Consider the following 19084-nt stretch of genomic DNA (forward strand, 5'->3'; position numbering starts at 1 on the left):
AGTAATTTCCGTCCTGCCATATCCCTCACCGGCAACACCCTTCCCAACATTAACTAGAACTTTTATTTCTGTGCTGTAAAGCTCAAGTAACGAACTTTATCGCCCATTTGCCCGTTGCATAAAATAATATCCCTCCATGGTCGAAAACGCACCTCCATTCGCCAAGGTTGAGAGCGCCAAAGCAAATAATTTTATGAACCCTGCAAATGAAGGCATATTTTATTTTATCTTTTAACAATTCCGAGAAATAATTGATATCATTTCCATGCGCTTCGGTTTCCCATGCCAAGCGCACTAGGGAGAGAGAGTCGCGAACAAGAGTCCATTTTGCAGCCAATTAAAGCCGATAATTACTTCGTTGCCTCATTCCTTTCGGCTTGTAAGATTGGCGCGTTATTATGCGGAGAAAAAAGTGAGCGAAAAATAGGCAGCACAACACGAGTGCGTAGGAAGCGCATGTAGACGCAACCCTCCGGGCACAGTGGGAAGCGGAGTCTCACCCGGCTAAGGTCCTGTAAAGCTGCCGGTAGACGATGCCCGGTTCGTGAGACGCACCGTACCGGAGCACAGAATAAATACGTCCGTCAGTCAGTCCCGGGTATTGGTTGTACTGCCCCGCAGATATTTGCGCTGTAAATTAACCGATATTTGTTTCGGGCATCATTCGCGTCTCCGCGTTACATGGTGGAAGGTGACCGGTGATGGTTGTGCAAGTGTGGATTTGTGTGCGATCGAACCTAAGCATCAACACGAGAGGCGTGCAGGAAGCTTTCCGCACTTGGTTTGTCCAGCCGGGGAAAGGACACGTGAAGGATTTAACTCGGCCCTGTTCACGGTCCTGTTCGACAAATGAAGAGGTTGCACGATCGCTTAATGTCCCGGCATGAGTGCATGCGAGCATAAATTTATATCCAATCATTAAATAGCTGTAAATGGGTTGTAAATCAAAAGTGCAGCCGATTCACGGCCAAACACCACACGCCAAACGGGACCGTTGAGGCGATTTTTATTATTAAAGTGCTCCGGAGCTCCCAACCAGCCAGCTCGATCGTAATCCCGATCGCTCCACCGAATGAAGCGCGAGCCAGTTCTTGGGGAGGCTATTTTTATTTTCGTTTCGCTTGCGCACACTTTTATTTCGGAGCTTGGGGTTTTTTTTAGTACCGCTGAACGATTCATTTCCACTAAACGGCGTGAAGGATGCAGAAACCGAGCGCAGAAACCTCTTAATGGGGGTACACACCTTGCACATTTAAGCACAATATTTTGTCGGTTTCTGCTTTTTCCCGTGTACGACCTTCACCCTGACCCGTTGTGCGAGGAATGTAGGATCGACATGGCAGTACCGTACGTCGAGGTGTGACGTCCGCGTATAATACCGCCGTGAGTGGTTCGTTGCGGCAGAAAAAACGTGCCTCAAAGAAGCGATACATCATCATGCCGTGTGATACATTTTCGGCACGCCAGATGAAACATGAACCGTTCCAAGGTGGGGGCTGCCTAAAGTGCTGCCATAAAAATAGCTTGATATGATCTGAAAAATTTAACCGCCAAATATCAAACAATATCTTGGTGGACGGATAACGTTCTCTCCAGAAAAAAAAATCAGCAAAGAACCCACTGTGAAGGAACGTATCCCACGTTACGCTGACGATTTGGCTTCAGTCACGTACGACGTTCAATTTGGTGTTCTGCCGTTTAAGCGATGATTCGTCGTCATCATTAATTTCCGAAGCGACACTCGGTGGAGACAAATCTTTCTTGTCCGAAATTCACCTAGCTTTATTTCGTTTCCGGTACTGGTACCTTTATCGGGATGTTAGCAGATATCACAAACCCATTGCAAAACGGGAATATTTCGTACTCTCCCGGCGACGAACCCTGCTCCACTGAAGAAACGCTGTCTGCAAACTTGATGAGGGATGCCACCATGGCATCAGTGCAATGCGATGCGAGGATTAAAATTCTAGGCACATCGGGTACTCCAACAGTGAGACCTTTAATTTATTGCCCAATCGAAAATGACTCCACTGGGAAGTGGCCGAAGGATCGATAATGTTGCCGGTCATGTCTGTTTTCCTTCGGTTTTCTTCCCCTGCCTTCGGGTTCGCCACAGCACAGTGTCAGGTATTTTATTTTAACCTCGGCCACACGAAAGGGAGCATCATCCTTTGCACCGGCGGGAGTTCAAGATTGGTCGCCCGGTGGATAGAATTAATACGAAAAATCTGCCAATCACAATTGATTGGCAGTAAAATTGTGTTTGCCAGCATAAGGGTGAGCGGATATTCCCCAAGCGGTTGGCGGGATCGCTGAAGTTTTGCTGCAGGAATACTACATTTTATGGTTGTTACTTTATTTTTAGAGCCTTATCACTTACTCACTTCTGCACTGGAGCTCACTTAGAATAAAGCTCTCGAGAGATAAAAAAGGCTTTTAAGCATTATTTTCTACCTAGTATTACTTGCAGTTTTCTACCGACGAAACTTCAATGAGATTTCATTGCTCAAGATGAACGGTGATTGAAACGTTTGAAGTCATCCGTCAGTTACGTACTGGCCAAACGGGAACAACTGCCGAGCCATACGGAAGCAAACAAGAGCCTGCTTTTTAGCACACATTCGCCCACAGGCTACAGTATCTCCGATCGGTTGCGAGCAGAAGAAAATGCCACTTGAAACCACCGCCAACGACTCTCGTCGAAAGGGTCCACAAAAGACCACATCGGTCATCGGTAAGAATACCGGCTCGGACGAACCATCCCAATGAAGCCGCCATTCTATTGGATCTGTTTGTATACTTTGCTTACTATTCAAAACCGAGCGAAGACGTCCACGACCATGGGTCAACTGTCTACGTCTACGAGATCCCACCCCGTACCAACAATGTGGTCATAATTGACGGATTAGAATGACATTGTTTGGGCATGGAGTCCCAAGCCTACCCGGGATGTTCTCTTCGCTTGAACGGCGTTTAACTTTCCACAGAGTTGCACGGAACAATGGTGACTCTTGATCGTCGGATACAGTTATGTTAGGTGGCTGTTATTTCTTGAGGGAATTTTTTGGACGATGATTAGGACACACTCGGTTGACACAGCACATTCCAGTTGCGATGCGATTCAACGAAGGATTTTATTTTCAATCGCTACTTAAGAAGATATATGTTAATTATAGGAAATGAGTCGATGCTTTTTTCGATCTGTTGCTCAAATCAAATTCGGTTAGCTTGATCGTAAGGCATGATTATGGTCATGCCACAAAGATGAACTACCTTTGGTGATGTCATAGGAAATTAATTTGCTTGTATACTTAGATTGTTTAAGTCTTTAACTGGTAAAATTATTAATACAAATTGAAATTAAATGTTTTACCATACTCCGAAAGCTTGTCGTAATTGAATTTAATGAAAGCTCAGCGCGAATAGGTCTGACAAGTCCGAAGTGCTTTGACATTTAGCCAAATCGTACAGCAATCATAAACGTACAATATTAAATCAAAACACAGCAACAAATAAATTCAAATCTCTCCTCTGTCCACAAGCACCACGCCGTTTATCACGTTTGTCCACCACGAAATTGCCACTCGAAGTTTGATTGGGAACAGAGACGAACAGAAATTGACATTCCGTTGGTTTCGTTATGATTTTCTACGTTCTACTCGTATGAATATTTTGTTCGCCAATTTGTCCGTTACTCGGCTACCACCAGGGGACCATCGTTCAATAAATTCATTCTGCAGTGTTTCAAATTTGGACAGCGTGCGCGGAGAGGTAACGGAACAAAGGGGCAGTAAAAGCAACCGTCCAACCGTCCGGCACTAATCAAATAGATTTCTACCGTTGCTTCGAAACCCCTGTAACCCCTAGCGCTGGCCTGTGTGCGAAGATTGACCACAATCGTAAACAGTAATTTAATTTGCGATTATAACGACCGATGAGATTGGACCCCGGGAACGTTCGGTGAAAGTGGTCCTAAGCCCAAAGTACAAAGGATTTCCGTCTTCGGAAGGAAAATCAGGATGATGGAAGGACTGCAAAATTTCAGCAAGTAAGAATGGGCGCACGGGTGGAACAAATGCGGTGGGGAGTAAAAATCAATTCAACCAGTGCCATTTGTCTCGTGGCTGCGGAACGTGTCCCACTAGGACATCCTGATCCGGATGAAGTTTGGACGCGGGAAGGCAGGATTTTGGGTCCACGACTTCCCAACCAGCACTCGTTTGAAAAATAAGACACACACACACACCGACAGACAGAAGAAAGGACAGGAGCTTCTTTGATGTTACGCTATTGTCTCCATCGTTTCCGCCATCTTCAACGGCTACTTTATGAAGTTCTGCGATGACAAACGACGATTGGAAAAATGAGATACGGGACGGCGGAAGATGCTGACATCCGCAAGCGTGAGGATCCACTGCAGATGAATAACCTTACCGGGAAGCCTGATTTGTGGTCCGGTGCGCTAAACGGAGCAGGATAAAAATGCCGATAAGCGCCGTGGTTTGGGAGTGATGGCCGGTGGGAGACACACAAAACGCTGTCATTTCCGGCCAGGATCCGGGTGCGAACCCGGGTGGGTTATTGTATCGTTCACGGATCCTTTCCCCGTCGGACGACGGAAAGGAAGCAAAAAACAAAACGGGCAAAAAACGAAACAAACGAAGACGAACTTGCTACTGGACATTGGATGTGAACTGCTTGATTGGAGCGAAGAGTGAACTGATCCTTTCCCGGCGTACCGTAGCTCATCCAGACGGAGTCTCTTGACCCAGTGGAGCTGGAAGCTACTTCTAGCGTAAAAGACAATCGTCACTGCGTCATCATTGTGAAATGGCTAGCACGAAGTCGACCACTGCGGACTCTTAATTTTATTATCACCATTGATTTATTGCGGGTGTTTATCGTCGCATTTATCTTCGGTTTTGAGTTTGAGTGGTGCTGCGGATGCTGAAAAGCATGAGGAGCTTTGGGCGTGTTGATTGGTCTCACGCGGGGACTCTTCGTATCTCGTGTCAACAGGAATCAATTATGATAAATTTAGGATTGAATGACTGTAGTGAAATGAAAATGAAATTAGGCAAAACTAGTCTTATCAAATTTGAGATATACTTGAGGTTTTAGATTTAAAAAAATCAATTTGGGTTGACTTTACGCATAAAACTATATCTTTGATGTTAATACTAAAATAACTGATAACATTTTGGTATTAAAAACTCCTGTGCCCTAAAGGTTTATGGAACTAAAAAAATCCTTCGATAATATGGATTGTTATCTCCCTTAATGTAAGCTGCAAATTAGATTACAAATCTTCACAAAGATGAAATTGTATCTTGCAATCTCTTCGCACCCGCAATTGCTTCCGGAAAATTGTTCGCAGTTAAACACAATTATCGCCGTTATTAAATCGTTTACTATTCCATCATTTTCCCAACACCGCCACGGTAGAAAACACCCATCGGTGGTGCAATAATCCCGCCGATCGGAATATATGTGCACGTAATAACCATTTGCAGTAACACGGCGTTCGTTCGGCGTTGGAAAAGGTTGGGATTTGGCCGCCGCATGCAATCCGCGCGAGATGATGCCGTACGATCGTATCGAAATCTCATTTTCACCTCAACATGGTGCACAGGCACACACGTTTTCGTTTCGTCCGCACCGTCCGCACCCGCAATCCGGGGCAACTAATCAAAATGAAATCGATTTTGACACCTGAGAACATCGGCGAACCAACAGAAATGGAAAGGGAAAAACGAAACGAACAGGTGGAGGCGGTGGAACGGTCTCATCCTGCGAAAAGGATGCAAACCCCGTATTTCACGTATTTCGATTGGTGATGGCTGAGAAAACCGACTCGCAAGGGTTGAGTGAAGCTTTCCTGTGTGAAAATCCATCCCGCCACGGCATCACGTCTTCACATTCGCGGCAATTCTACCGAACAAAAGGGGATCCAAATAAAATAAAAGCACAGTATTCATTTTATTCCGTACCATCAAAGGATGAGAATTGAGCCGAACTAAAGCACAAAAATGGTTGTGAAGGAATTTCTACGCCAACGTCCTTCCTCGCCCAACGGAATGGGAAAGATAGGAAACCATGATGCGAAAAAGGGTTTGGCTTTTGTTTCCCCAGTTTGTGGTACGATGGTGGAAACGAAGATGGGTACGGTTGTAACGCTTCATTCTTGTGCGCCCTGTGAGCATGCCACTTTCCAACATATGCAGCCGGGGCAAGAAGTTCCCGATAAAACCCCCACGCGATTGGAAGATCGAATCGAATCGTTGCTCTTTTCTTGTATCCAATACCCTTCCCGATATATCGCCGCTAAAGCACATGGCTGCACCAACCTTTTCCGATGGCAACCACATATCGGTATATTTATTATTTATCCTGACCGCCTCCCTTATTGGCTTTATTATGATTTCCGTCTTATGTTCGATCGTCTCAACATCGTTCCACAAGGTGCATAAAGCTTTTCCGTTTATGCTTCTTATTTTTTATTTTTACCCATACCTTCTAATGCTCCGGTGTGATGTCGAGCGAACGCCTCAACCTGCATGTCAGCAATACTCTTCAACCGCATCCCCCCGGCCGACGCCTCAAATCACCATTCAATACACTTCAATAATACAGCATAATAACACGTTAAATATTTGAAGAATAGTTATTCATACGATTTCACCATTCACACTACGCCATTCTTCGGTGGAGGAGCGCGGAAAGCATCATGTTCACAGGGAAAATGAAAATAATAATCACCATCAGTTCGGTTTGGGTTGGGATAGAAAGGCGCATAGAAACAGCGGCTCTATTGAGCGAGTGCGTGATTGTACGATTTTCGTTCGTTCGTTACGAACAAGGCAATGATCGTCCAAATCTGACCCCACGGAACCGTACCGTCTCCTGAATGCCGCCTGCTCCAATACCAGAAGAACCTGTTCGATTCGTTTTCCAACTGACCAGAACCAGACCTGAGCACTGAAGGGAAAGAAACTTTCCTCGATGCAGCTACAGGAACCACCCACTAAAGGGATAGAGGGACGATGTGAATGAAAGGAGTTGAAGGAAAAATAAGGAAGTAACTGTAAATTTACTGACCTTCTGATCGACCGAGAATCGACGGATGGCCATGAGTTAGCCTTCAGGTTGTTATGATTATTGCAAGCCATCGCACCGGAGGCCGCACGGTACGTACACCGGCCCCGGTTGGCAACCTGAGCTCGATTCGTTAGGCAGGCCCGAACAAACCGACTGCATGATTTATGGGTAGCGTAGGAAAAATTAGCCAGCGCAAAACCGTCGTCCAATCGTTACAGGGGAGTCGGCGCGAACGCAAGAGATCATTACGCATTTGGCCGAGGAATGTTAATATTTAATGGTCGCCGGGTTTTTTTTTGCTTCTTTGCCTCCCGGTACGGTAATGATCGTGTGCACACAAATCGCCAATTTAGTTTCGTTTTCTGGGAAGAATATTTTCGTCGCTCGCTGGTTGGGCCAGTATTATTAATGTGGCTAAATTAATCAGTAGTATACAATGAAATGGAAATGCAAATCAATGAACGCATGGGAATCGTGCCAATTGACCCGGTAATAGGATGTTATGGAATCGGAAATGCTGTTCAGCACGCACGCAGCTGCATTTAAAATGGAAGCGAAAGTTTTAATACACGGGACTTCGTGGGGACTACCGGTTGACCGGTTCCATAAAGAATGGGAAGCGTTGAATAGTAATAGAAAAAAGGGCTTTAATTCAGTAGTATGATATTAATTTAAACGAGGTACTTACCTTATAATGAACCTTTCTGATTGATAGACATCAGCAAACATCAGTCCATTTGATTTATTTACTTCTTAATACTTTCATGAATACATTGCAATGAACATTCAATTAGATTTCAGTTTAGATTAAGATAGATTTTAGATTAATCCTATTACATGGAAATGAAAGGAAGCGAAGTTCTAGATTTTATACTAATTCACCAAGGATTTGGAAACGAATCTCTTAACTCCTCAGTTATATTTGAGATGTTTCAGACATTCATTTTACGGATGGGGTTATGATAGGGTTAGGTTGTTCTTCTTATTATATGTTCGGGGTACAAGAGTTTGAAAAGTTTAATTCCTGTACAACAAAATTGAAAGTTTGACGTTGTACATGTCCGAACGCGAGAAGAGGGTGTTTGGAGCAGGTTCCTAAGAGATTGAATTTGAAATTAATTGATTAGTTTAAAAAAATGGAACAATGGAGTAATAGTCTCGAGAGAAAAGATATATATGGTTTCATAACCTCAAAAGTAAAAATCAGTTTAATACCCATTGCATATCTCTTTTACTTTAATCAGCTGATGGTTAATCACCTATCATGAGAGCTTTTCAACAACCGTAAATATGGACCATTTCTCGAGTGCCGTTTGACTTTTACCTCATTACAAAAACTACTGGAAAGAATGTTTAAAGGCTTAACGATGCTGTAACCATTGCTACAATTTATGCTGAGCCCAATTATCACTACCAAGCTCATGCGACGAACGACAATCCCCTAAACGGTACAAACTTCAGTTTTTCAAAAAAGCGAAGCAATTCCTACGCAAATTAAGTTCCCCTGCATCCATTCCCCGAACAGCCAATCCGGCCTTAAGGAGCTTACGTGCCAAATTTACTTTCGATGATTGGTGAAACGAGGCAACAAAAAAAAACCCAAATGACACTATCGTTCACGATAATAGCCGAAAATTTAGTTCACAATCTTCAAACTAAGCTAACGTCAAACTCTGTTCGAGCATAAAACAACCGCTCAACAGGTCAATTGCCCACGAGTGAATGCATCGGGCGCCAAGGAAGGAGAGAGCAGGAAAGATGATTTGAAGACAACTCAACCACAAACCTTTGCACAGCCGCAGCCTTCTCGCCTGCCCTCCCAACGGGTAAGCTTCTTAGCGTGGCAATAAAACGATAAAAATCAATCAAGACCCAAAGCCCAACTCGTGGGTACCGCCAAACAACACATCCTTCTCATACATAACCGCTTCGGCACGGTAGGAGTAAGGCAGAAGACAAACAAAAAAACGGCGATCGATTTTCGTGATCACTGTCCCAGGTCCTCTACTACGTTTTACAACTAATGCGAGTGTTATTTGGGCTGATTTCTCGACTGGACGGGCGAAATCTGAGACGCTCGATTACCAGCGAGACAGCTGCAACGGTCCCACGACACACGGGAATTGGTAATGGACCAGGTCTGGGCAGTACGATAAATACTGGTGAATTATTTCAACCACTCCGAGCCTGTTCCAAACTCGTCAATCCCTGGGGGGAACCACCTACTCCGGACGGTGAGCATCGATTGCGCGCTGGAACTTTACGCTTTCAGTTGAAGATTTAAAAAGACATTCGGGTTGCGAGCGAATGAAGAAAAAGACGATTATTACGTAAGGATAAATCAACTCCCGGAACGCCTCACTGACTACAGCCGCGGCATTCCTCGACTTCCAATGCACCGACTTCGATCAATACCCCCGGTTCAACCGGGTCAGCGTTCGTAAGCTGGGGAGCGGTTATGCGATACGTTTAACAGCGTAATTTGTACATAATTTTTATGAGCCCAGAAATTGATAGCTTTGCCGGTAAAGAAAAAAACACCCACCAGCAGGGACGGGTTGGCACGGGTTCTACACAGGTAAGGCAAAATATCGAAACAAAACATAAGCCATCTCAGCACTATCGAAAACTAAAACCGACTCAAAGTATCGATCATAGTTTTTTTAGGCTTTATCTTAATTTATTGACGTACGTCTAACGTTTCTCGAAACTAAAATGTTGAAAATAGATATAGAAGCATGGCGGAAACTAGCGAAAACATTGAGAAGGTTTAGAGCGAGGCATTGACGGAGGGTTTGAAGTCCGTGTCTCATGTTTCGCACGTTGGTCACAGTGGGAGTGAGATCGTATCCCAGGCTCGTGCCTTGCGGAAAAAGGGATTTTACTTGCAAGGGCTCGCCCAGTAAATGCTACACGAGCTTGTTGAACCTCTTTGTGGCCTTTTTGCCGAACGGTTTCACATGGTTTGATATTTGGTTGATCTATGAAGATCTGATAGGAAGATTGTGTGTAAGGCTTCCATCCGGGAGTAAATAAGAGGTTAGCTTTGGCTCGAAAAGGGGAAGGCGATTGCATCTAGAGTTGGCCTTTTGGTCGCCTGTTGGATATCAGGTGTGGTTACATAAATTGTGGGGTTGTACTCTAACAAATTCAATGATATGAAGAAATCTTTTTACTATGTGTATACAATTATCACACTACGACCAAAACGGCTTCGTGGTTTTGAAAAGGAATAGTAAGTTGCTTTAGATATTAGCTTTAAATGTTTCATTTTGTATTGGTTCCTAGCAAATAATATATGTCATACAAGTGTTGATCTTGCTGAAAATAATGTCGTAATTTGAAAATTTGCTTTCCTAACTTGCACGTGCCTACTGGAATTCTAAGTTGTACTGCTTCATTGGTGCTTTAATTGGAGGTCACATTAAATTTCACTGCGTTATTGAGTAGAGATGTCTAATCTCCCTTATTTGGGACAACTATTACACCCAAAGCAATGCTTGTTAGCTAGTTTGTAAATAATTCACCATCAATATTTGAACATTGTTTGCGAATTCTCGATTAATCTTATTGCCATTGTGGTGCCGCCAAACCCCAAAAGGCTACCACCACAGCCGAACAAATCGATTACAAGTGCACCCACCGCACAGCGCTTACACAACCACTCAGCAACGATTTAAACTTTAAAGCGCCGGCACCAACCGTCCCGTACGCTCATTCATCCAACCCATTTCAAAACGTGAGCAGCTGTCCGTGGCGGTTGTCCAATTCGGTCGATCAATCACCATCAACGGCAACGAGGCCGGTAACACCGCACCACGCCACGTGCAAATCGCGGACCAGACGGACGGACGGTCACCAGAAACCATAAGTCAAAACCCGGCGGTCGTCCAACCGGTGTGCTCGTGGTGCTGGTTGCACACCCGTGGCACACTGGCACGGGACCAAAATGCATGGTCCCCACTGGTTCCAGCTGACCACCGGGTGCAACTTATTGTGTGATGAATGACCCAGTGAAAGTGTCACACTTTACACTGCAATAAATTAATTAACCGTCCACGGTAGGCGATGGAGCCGGGTGGGGTCCATACAGAAGTTGCATCCTGTTGCTACTGGCGCATGTAGAAGAGAGACGAAAATAAAAAAAAAAACAGCGACCGCACAGATGCTTTCTGCACAAAAACCATGTAGAACCGTGAGGCCTGGGTACTGTTGGTAGTGGTGAACGGGATGAGGTGAAAAAAAGTAAGTTTTGAGATAGTAACTGGATTATGGAGCATGAATGAAGGGGAAAACGGACAAAACCGAAGCGGATAGGCAAAACGGTATAAAAATACAAACGAACAGAACGTTCTAACTGCTGCGACCTGGGCCCGGGGCCAATCCCGGGGCTAAACTGCAACATCCTGCCGTCGACGTGGCCACACGCCGTCCACCCGTAAAGACAAATGACAAACAATAGAAATAAATTTATCGTGCAGCAAATGCATCTGAAAAGTTTGGCTTTCGCCTTCGCACAGCACCCGCATCCTATAGCCGTTTATCGCCGGGGCAGTGAGTTAGACAGGGAGAAAGCTGATGCTGGAGTGGGGGGCGGAGAGCGCTTTGAAATAGTGCGAAGGATTGGTTGTGCACTTGCATAACTTGCAGTTGGGCGTTCAGTTCCATGCCGAGGTGCGCGCGTTTACGGAGATATTGCAGATTTTACTTCCAAACGGCCGGTAGTTCACTTTATGGCCCATCGTTAAGCGCAGATGGCGCATACCTTCGCTGAGTTTCCCTTTTAGTACAACGTCGGGCTGTACGTCGGTTGCGCAACTCTCCATCCTCAGTACCGGAACGCAGCAGCACGTTCGATGAAGCATAAATTGCTCCAGTCGATATTAATGCCGACTGCCGTGGAGTAGGTGACAGAAGTAAAAATCACTCGACGGGTTGTAAGCTGGACGGCAGGATGGAGTACAATCTATTAAGCCCGCGAGAACCATACCGTGTGGTCGTGGAATGTGCGGTTTGTGTTGATATTTTCCCTCGCATTATTTGTGTCCTTCAATCCCGTTCACCCCTAGCCCCTGGAAGAGAAGCTCTCGGCTGTCCTATTAATCATCAACCGATCGGCAGTTCGGTAGGCAATTCGTCGTCGGTCAGATCTCGCGTAAATCCTTCGCTTAGTCAAGATGATTGACTTCGTCATTGGAAAGGAAAATAATATAACGGACTGGACAAAACTCACGTCAAGCACTGCACCAAATTGCTATTCATTTGTCAGAGGAAAAGGTAAATACACCCCATTCTGGCAATTGAAGATGAGAGGCCGAGAGTTGTTGGGAGGGATTTCATCCTTCACCGGAGGACCATCCTAACGCTTCTTCGTCGCACAGCGAACGGCACTGGCGTCATACACGAGCTTGACCAAAATCATCATCAAATCACCGATTACGATAATGAATGTTTATGACGACGTTGACGATGGCAAGCCCCGGGATGGTAACGAACGTCTTTTGCGCACTTTCCAGCACGCCCACCACATTCTACCCCGTGGCAGCGGAACCGACCAGGGAATGCATCGTTACGATAGCGGCGGCGTAATAAATAAGGGAAATTATCAAAGTTTCAGCATCATTTAGCGGAGACTAAGTGTGGTGTTTGTTTGCTTTGCTCGAGTACGTGGTAACTGTGGCCGCCCTGGTACGGCTGCCAAACTACACCGCTGGACACAGGGCGCCAAGACGTGTTTGCTCTCAGCGCGAGCGACAGCAGCGTCTTGGCAGCGTCTTGGACTGTGTGAAAAGGTACACACAGCCGTATACCGTGTGACGATTGTTTAATGTACTTTTTTACTCACCTCACCCAGGGGAACTAGGTGTGGACTAGTTGGAATGTTAGTACTTTACCTTGCTCGCGACCATAAGGCAGCACCATTTTTTGGTCCATTTTGGTAGCAAGTATCACATTGAAGGCTACACGCTGTTTGGCTACACCAAGGAACAATTCTGTGGAAGGAAGCGGTTAGTTCAGATTTATTAGATGTTTGCACCTTGACAACAATTCGATTATAAGAGCTAATTAATATATTATTTTTGTTTTAAATATTGTATATCAATAAAACTGAGTAATATACACCATGAAACATAACAAACTAACCACTGTTTAGTTTAGAGTTGCGAGAAAAAGAAACACAATTTTTAGGAAAACATGCTTGAATGGAAACAATCTGCTTTGGGGGCTGTTGGAAATCCATTTACACTAACGCGATAAACTCTTCTAGAGTCATCACCTCCACTACTGGTATCAGGCCATGATCGTATTTGGTAAAGAAGGGACATGCACCGTTTTTACTCACGGTTGTTTATCAGAATTCTCTTAAGAAAAAGATTCTCTGAAGTAACTGAAAAGAAACAAAATATGTCTTCACGAAATTAAACAATTTTCATTCACAAACAAACACAATTACAGCCAATAGTCATGCATGGCCAAGAGAATCTGGAGATGAATTCAGTTCGATCACGTCGTTGTACTAGAAAAGTAAAGTGGAAAAATGTACAACGCAGATGCAAAAGGGAATCTCATGTTTATTGTCCCGATTTCTTTAGATAGAGTACCACACGACTAAGGAGCATTAATGGTGCCGTGACCAGGATATAGCCTAGTTCTTGTTACGAGGTTGCATGAATTGAGCAAGAGCTTTGCATTTTTTTACATGATAGACCACTCCTTATCAATATTGTTCATTTAATCATGAACAAACCCGTTTTATTTATCTCACTCTATATATTTTTATTCCGATAAACAAGTTGCCATATAGTTATGATACAGACCGTTTTATAACTACTTATTTCTTTGCTCTTGTGGCTCTTAAGGGCCATTACAAATTAATAGGAAAAGGTAAATATGAAAAAAAACCCGAAAACGATATTTTCATAATCATCCAATAATCGAATGTTAAAATAACAAACTAATTATTCATTCATCATGATAGAATCATCACTCATCGAGAAACAGCATTGCTGCATTTTTGCTAACGATGCACTTGTAGCTTTATCACTCGAAGGTCCACCGTGCTGATCAGCTGCAGACCTACCACGGATTCCGATCGGTTTTAAACGCAGCCATACTTCCTTCTCCTGCTGGCAGCATGTTGCTAAAGACCTTTATAGTCCCATAAAAGCCACAGTTTCCATAATAGCACAGCTTGAAATCACTTTATTCCATTCTGCCGTTGTTGTGCTTCCACCTCTCTTCCACCGCACAATGTTTCTTCCACCGGAGCACACTATATGATCGACGCCTACTGCTGTTACTGTTCGTAGCAACTCATCAAAAGCTCAAATCGTACGGCAAAGAATGCGTCTATCGCCTTTGCTCTTTCGCTTTCTTTCGTTCGTCTCCAGCTCATTATCTCTACTTCGCTCGATTCTCTTCTTCTCTTCTCCTGGTTTCATTGCAACATTCTTAATCCGGCTGGCGAAGCAGATTGAAAGAAATTCCCTTCTAAACGGTCATAATTTGATTTTTATTATGTTTTCTTGCCTTGTTTCGCATCATCTGCTTTCAGGCATGGGTTTTTATTCGATGGTGATTACTGCTTCTTTTGCTTTCTTGCTCGAACGATTTGGCATCTTTTCATAGGTTTCGTAAAAGAGTTGGGTGTTGTATTTTGAACAAGAGTAAGTGCATCAAATGGATAACAGAACGGAACAATGCTAGAGAAAAATGAAACACAAAAAGAACAAAAAAACACATAAAAAAGCAAAACATTGTAAAGAATTGTTGAACAAATGAACTTTGGTGGCAACAGAAGCAAGCAAGGGGGCATTGTGGAGGAAGAAAATCAATATCCAAAAATTATAAACGGAAAAGCACCATGAATAGATCCAGGAGCCCGCGAAGGAAGGAGAAATGTTTGGAACGGAGAAAAACGGAGGTTCGTTGCTTGCCGCTCGTTGAAGTTTTGTTTTGATTCCAGCGCGCAAGCTCTTTTGTTTGGTCTCGCCGGAACCACGATCCGGATCGTACGACCGCAGAACTACGGCGTCTGGATACTCATCCCAGATCATCTTTCGTTCTACTTACGGACATCACTCGGTCGGGATCGGTTCCCCGGTATGAGTGATTTCAATTTTTAGCTACGCTTTTCAGCTGTGCCGAGCAATTTTCGGACATGGCCATTTGCCAAACCCCAACGGCAAAGGTTCTGGGCTGGGTCGCGTAAAGAATTAGTCACGGGCACCGCACGAGGCACCCTAAGAAACGAATCATACCGTGGCATCGGATCACGTCCTTCAACGCCGTCCGCAGCCGATCGACCATGGATTGCTACGGCCCACTACGTCGAAACAAGAAAAAAACGTCTCAAAGCGGCGTAAGAAGACCCACCCTGTCGGGGATCGTATTAAACTGAAATTAAAAAACACAATAATGAATGTCTCAGACGCAGCCGAAATTCAATCCAACACCTCCACTCCGCGTGACCGTCGTTGCACCGTTCAGCTCCTCACGGACGGAAACGATCAGCCTGTGAACATGGATTTAAGACGCACCACCAACCGTGCAAACTGCGCTTGGATTTATTCGAGAAAAAAAGGTGAACCGAAACTTCCGAATACCTCTGGTAGAAGCGGTGGCATTCAACGATCTAGCGCACGTTTTGTTAAATCCCTCAAGCACAGAATTCGATCAGTTTCGTTCAGTTTCGGCGTAACCAAAAAAAAAACTGCTGCTCATTTCGACGTGAACCGTGTTCTCGTTCTCCACGTTGAGAAGCCATTTAATGCGTTTGGAAGCGTTTCGAGTTCTTTTTTTCTGATCTCCCCTTCGTACGTCCCCCTTCACGGCACAGGTGAGGAAAGATGAATGACATTCGCACAGCGGTGATCCCGAATTAATGATGGCACCGTGGCCTCGAACATTTCGGTCATAATTTTCTGTCTCGCGCACACGGCCACAGCGGTTCGGCGGCACGAATCAAAACACTCATCCCTCGGATGCTTTGCTTTACATTTCTTTCTCCATTTGCCTTTTTTTTGTTGTTGGATGGAACGAAACGAATAAAAACAACCTACCGAATGAGTTCTCTTTTGGGGCAGATATACCACGAACGTCGAGGTGCCGGAGGAAATGAATTATGGCGACATGATGGGGACCATTGGCGTTCGATGTAGTGTTTTGACAAGCCACGGAAAATTGATTTCTTCTCATCTTTTCGACTCGCGCTGGGAGTTCCGCGCGAGAAGCTTTTAGGATGTGCTTTATTACCCGTAGGAACAGGACAACATTATTTGGGTTGTAAAAAAAGAAAACCAACGAAATCTGTGAGAACTATTCGTTGATGATCATTTAAAGCGTGTTATTAGTGTCGTAAATGTGTTTGGAAGTAAAAAAAAAACTATTAACTTTAAGTAATTAAAGCTGCGCACAAACAAAAACAGAAACTGTTTGGAATCAATGCTGCGAGACATACAATGTTGCGATTATTGCCTGCAGAAGAATTCCTCGATATACTGCACCAATAACAACGTCTTACACCAATCACTTAACTTATATTATCAAGCTCGCAAATTTCCTATTAACTCTTAAAGAGATTCTTAGATGATGGAACTGAAAAGCATGAAACTACCGTATTGTTGAGAAATTTAAATAAATCCTTTTTGGACAAAGGTACAAACAAGCACCACAAAACATACAACGTTTAACCAATACGAATTGTTGACCACTAGCTATGATAAGGAATCATTTATTACCCAGTAATGCACCGAATGGTTCGTTATAAATCTCCGGTCAATTTTTCATCGAGCTATTGTAGATAGCTTTTATAATAGAAAACGAATAAAACAATTATCTGACTGCTGTTATTGAACCATGTAGCATTGATAAAATGAATTACGGTTGCATTTTACAATGCATTTTGCCCAACGGAATGGCAAATTATCCCATGGCTCAGGTAGCTCGATTATAGAAAAAAGACGACTTATCTGATCATAAAAGGGGATTGAAATAGCCAGGAATAGTATCGTAAACGATACTTTTCGGCTTTTTATGATGTGTTTTACGTCAAAAGTGCTCATTTTAGTTACCAGACAGTCATTTTAAATCTTATTTTACTGGGTCACGCTTATTGAGTAATAATAGCAGTCATTCGAATATCGCATTTTCTTCAGTAAATTTGGTTTTTAAACAAAGCACGCAATTGAAAATCCATTTGTTCCGATTGTAACTCCATACAATGGGAATTACTTTCACATAATTCACTAACACCGAAGTTCACACAAAGGAAGTGTTTAACAGTAATTAAGTTCCCTACGCATATGTTATTCATTCCTTATTTTTGATAAGCACACTCATACCGCAAGTTGAGTTTAATTATGTCTCCTGTGCTCAAACCTTCGCGCTGACCAATTCGAGCATTCGGGTCCTTTGGCACTATCGTCCTCTTACCGTTCTTGCTGTAGGTAGTCTCACCGTAATGCATCACACTGTCGTAATCGTACGGAACTCCGAAGTCTTCCAACAAATGATCGGCATATCGGTGGAAATTCTGCTCCATGTTCGGGTCCACATTTTCCCACAGAATTTCCACATACTCATCCCGATTGAAGACGGAATGCTGATGTATGAAACCCAGCGTGTGTAGTAATAAGTGAACGATTTCGCCCAGTTTGAAGCACTCAGTATCAACAGGTGTAGGATGTAAGTTCAATACTTGTAGACCAGTTGTATAACCCGCTGAGGAAGAGCATCCTCCCGTACCATGTCCAGTGATGTTTACAAAATTCCTCTCAACAGTGCGCTTCACAAATTTAACACAGCTATGAGATTCAACGTGGTTCATAGCTTTTTCAATGTGTTCTATTTGTGCTGAAGCTAGAAGAAAAGAATTATATGTGTTTCAATCTCACCACGTTTCCATAAATCCCTGGTACTGGTTTGGGCCTAGTATACTTACTGAAATGTTGCTCGAAAATCGAGTACAGAACAATGCCTCCTGGCCAACGAGAACTTATAGAGGCGAGAGTGCTACGTTTGTTATCCCCAAGGGATTGTCCTTGTTCTGTACGGAGTACCAAATCTCCGCGAAACTGTCCAGTTAGCTCTTCAATCAGGTCGTTCGAATGAGAATTTCGTAGACCAGGAACTATGCGAGAAAAAAAAGTTTAAGGAGTTGAGTATCTTAATCCTAATGAAGATACGGAAATATTTGATTGCTTTGACAGTGAAAAATATTACCATTTTCTTGAGAAGGTTTCAGAACCCCAGCCTGTACAATTGCACAAACAAGAACCACGAATGCACAACTCTGAACTAAGATCATTTTTTTGGCGATTGTCTTCTAGCGATGAACCGTCACGAAATATATAAAACAGACTGATTCTTTATGTCATATATATACTCTCCGGCTGTCATGCCCAAATGGCATAGCAATTTGATAAGAAATCATTTATTACCCAGCATTACACTCTGCGGTATTTTATCTATCCCAATTCCATGTATGACTTGTAGCAAATTGAGAAAGTGAATCGGACAGTTTATCAGTCTTTTGTTACACGATCAGATAACATCAATGAATAGATTGTTCAGTTTTATGATGCATTTATCTTTACTTTTAATCCGCAATCATTAAGCCGATAGAAAATAGAATTGAATAGAGTCATAAAACAGGCTTTCAGAATTTCACCTTACTCCACAGCCTATCTGTTCAGCAATTGTTATCGATTGGCTATCAATAACGGCGAACTTCCCGATGCTGGTTCATGCTTATCAATGGGTTGTGGAAGTTACTTACTTTATAGCTTAGATTCTTTCTTTACATGATATTGACTTTGAAAAAAATATATATACAAGAATCATTACAAAGAAGCAACCCCAATGTATAACGTATTTCTCATAACTCATAATGGCGATTTTCTGCTAGTATTTTTTAAACCATGATACGATACAAGACATTAAAAAACAACAGTAATTTTCAGGGGTATTATTCCATTTTTCCCTT

The 19084-nt window shown here is 43.4% G+C and overlaps 2 protein-coding genes across 2 annotated transcripts in view; one reads left to right on the top strand and one right to left on the bottom strand.

Annotated features, from left to right (window-relative positions):
- LOC128718506 (teneurin-m) overlaps positions 1 to 19084 on the top strand; it is a 509672-nt gene that overhangs the window by 257919 nt on the left and 232669 nt on the right. The gene's annotated exons all lie outside the window — the stretch shown is intronic.
- LOC128719855 (seminal metalloprotease 1-like) lies at positions 17417 to 18406 on the bottom strand. The gene is made up of 3 exons (XM_053813493.1): positions 18322 to 18406; positions 18041 to 18229; positions 17417 to 17958 (listed from the first exon to the last, which is right to left on the bottom strand). The coding sequence occupies exons 1-3, from the start codon at positions 18404 to 18406 to the stop codon at positions 17417 to 17419; spliced, it is 816 nt and encodes a 271-aa protein (XP_053669468.1).

Source organism: Anopheles marshallii, chromosome 2 (assembly GCF_943734725.1).
Source record: "Anopheles marshallii chromosome 2, idAnoMarsDA_429_01, whole genome shotgun sequence".
Taxonomy (NCBI): Eukaryota; Metazoa; Arthropoda; class Insecta; order Diptera; family Culicidae; genus Anopheles; species Anopheles marshallii.

Bases quoted from the DNA above. Each gene is read 5' to 3' on its own strand.
- LOC128719855 (XM_053813493.1), bottom strand. From the start codon at position 18,406: ATGATCTTAGTTCAGAGTTGTGCATTCGTGGTTCTTGTTTGTGCAATT. The intron at 18,230-18,321 runs GTAATATTTTTC...TTTCTCGCATAG, and splicing joins GAAACCTTCTCAAGAAAATG to TTCCTGGTCTACGAAATTCT. The intron at 17,959-18,040 runs GTAAGTATACTA...CTTTTCTTCTAG, and splicing joins GATTTTCGAGCAACATTTCA to CTTCAGCACAAATAGAACAC.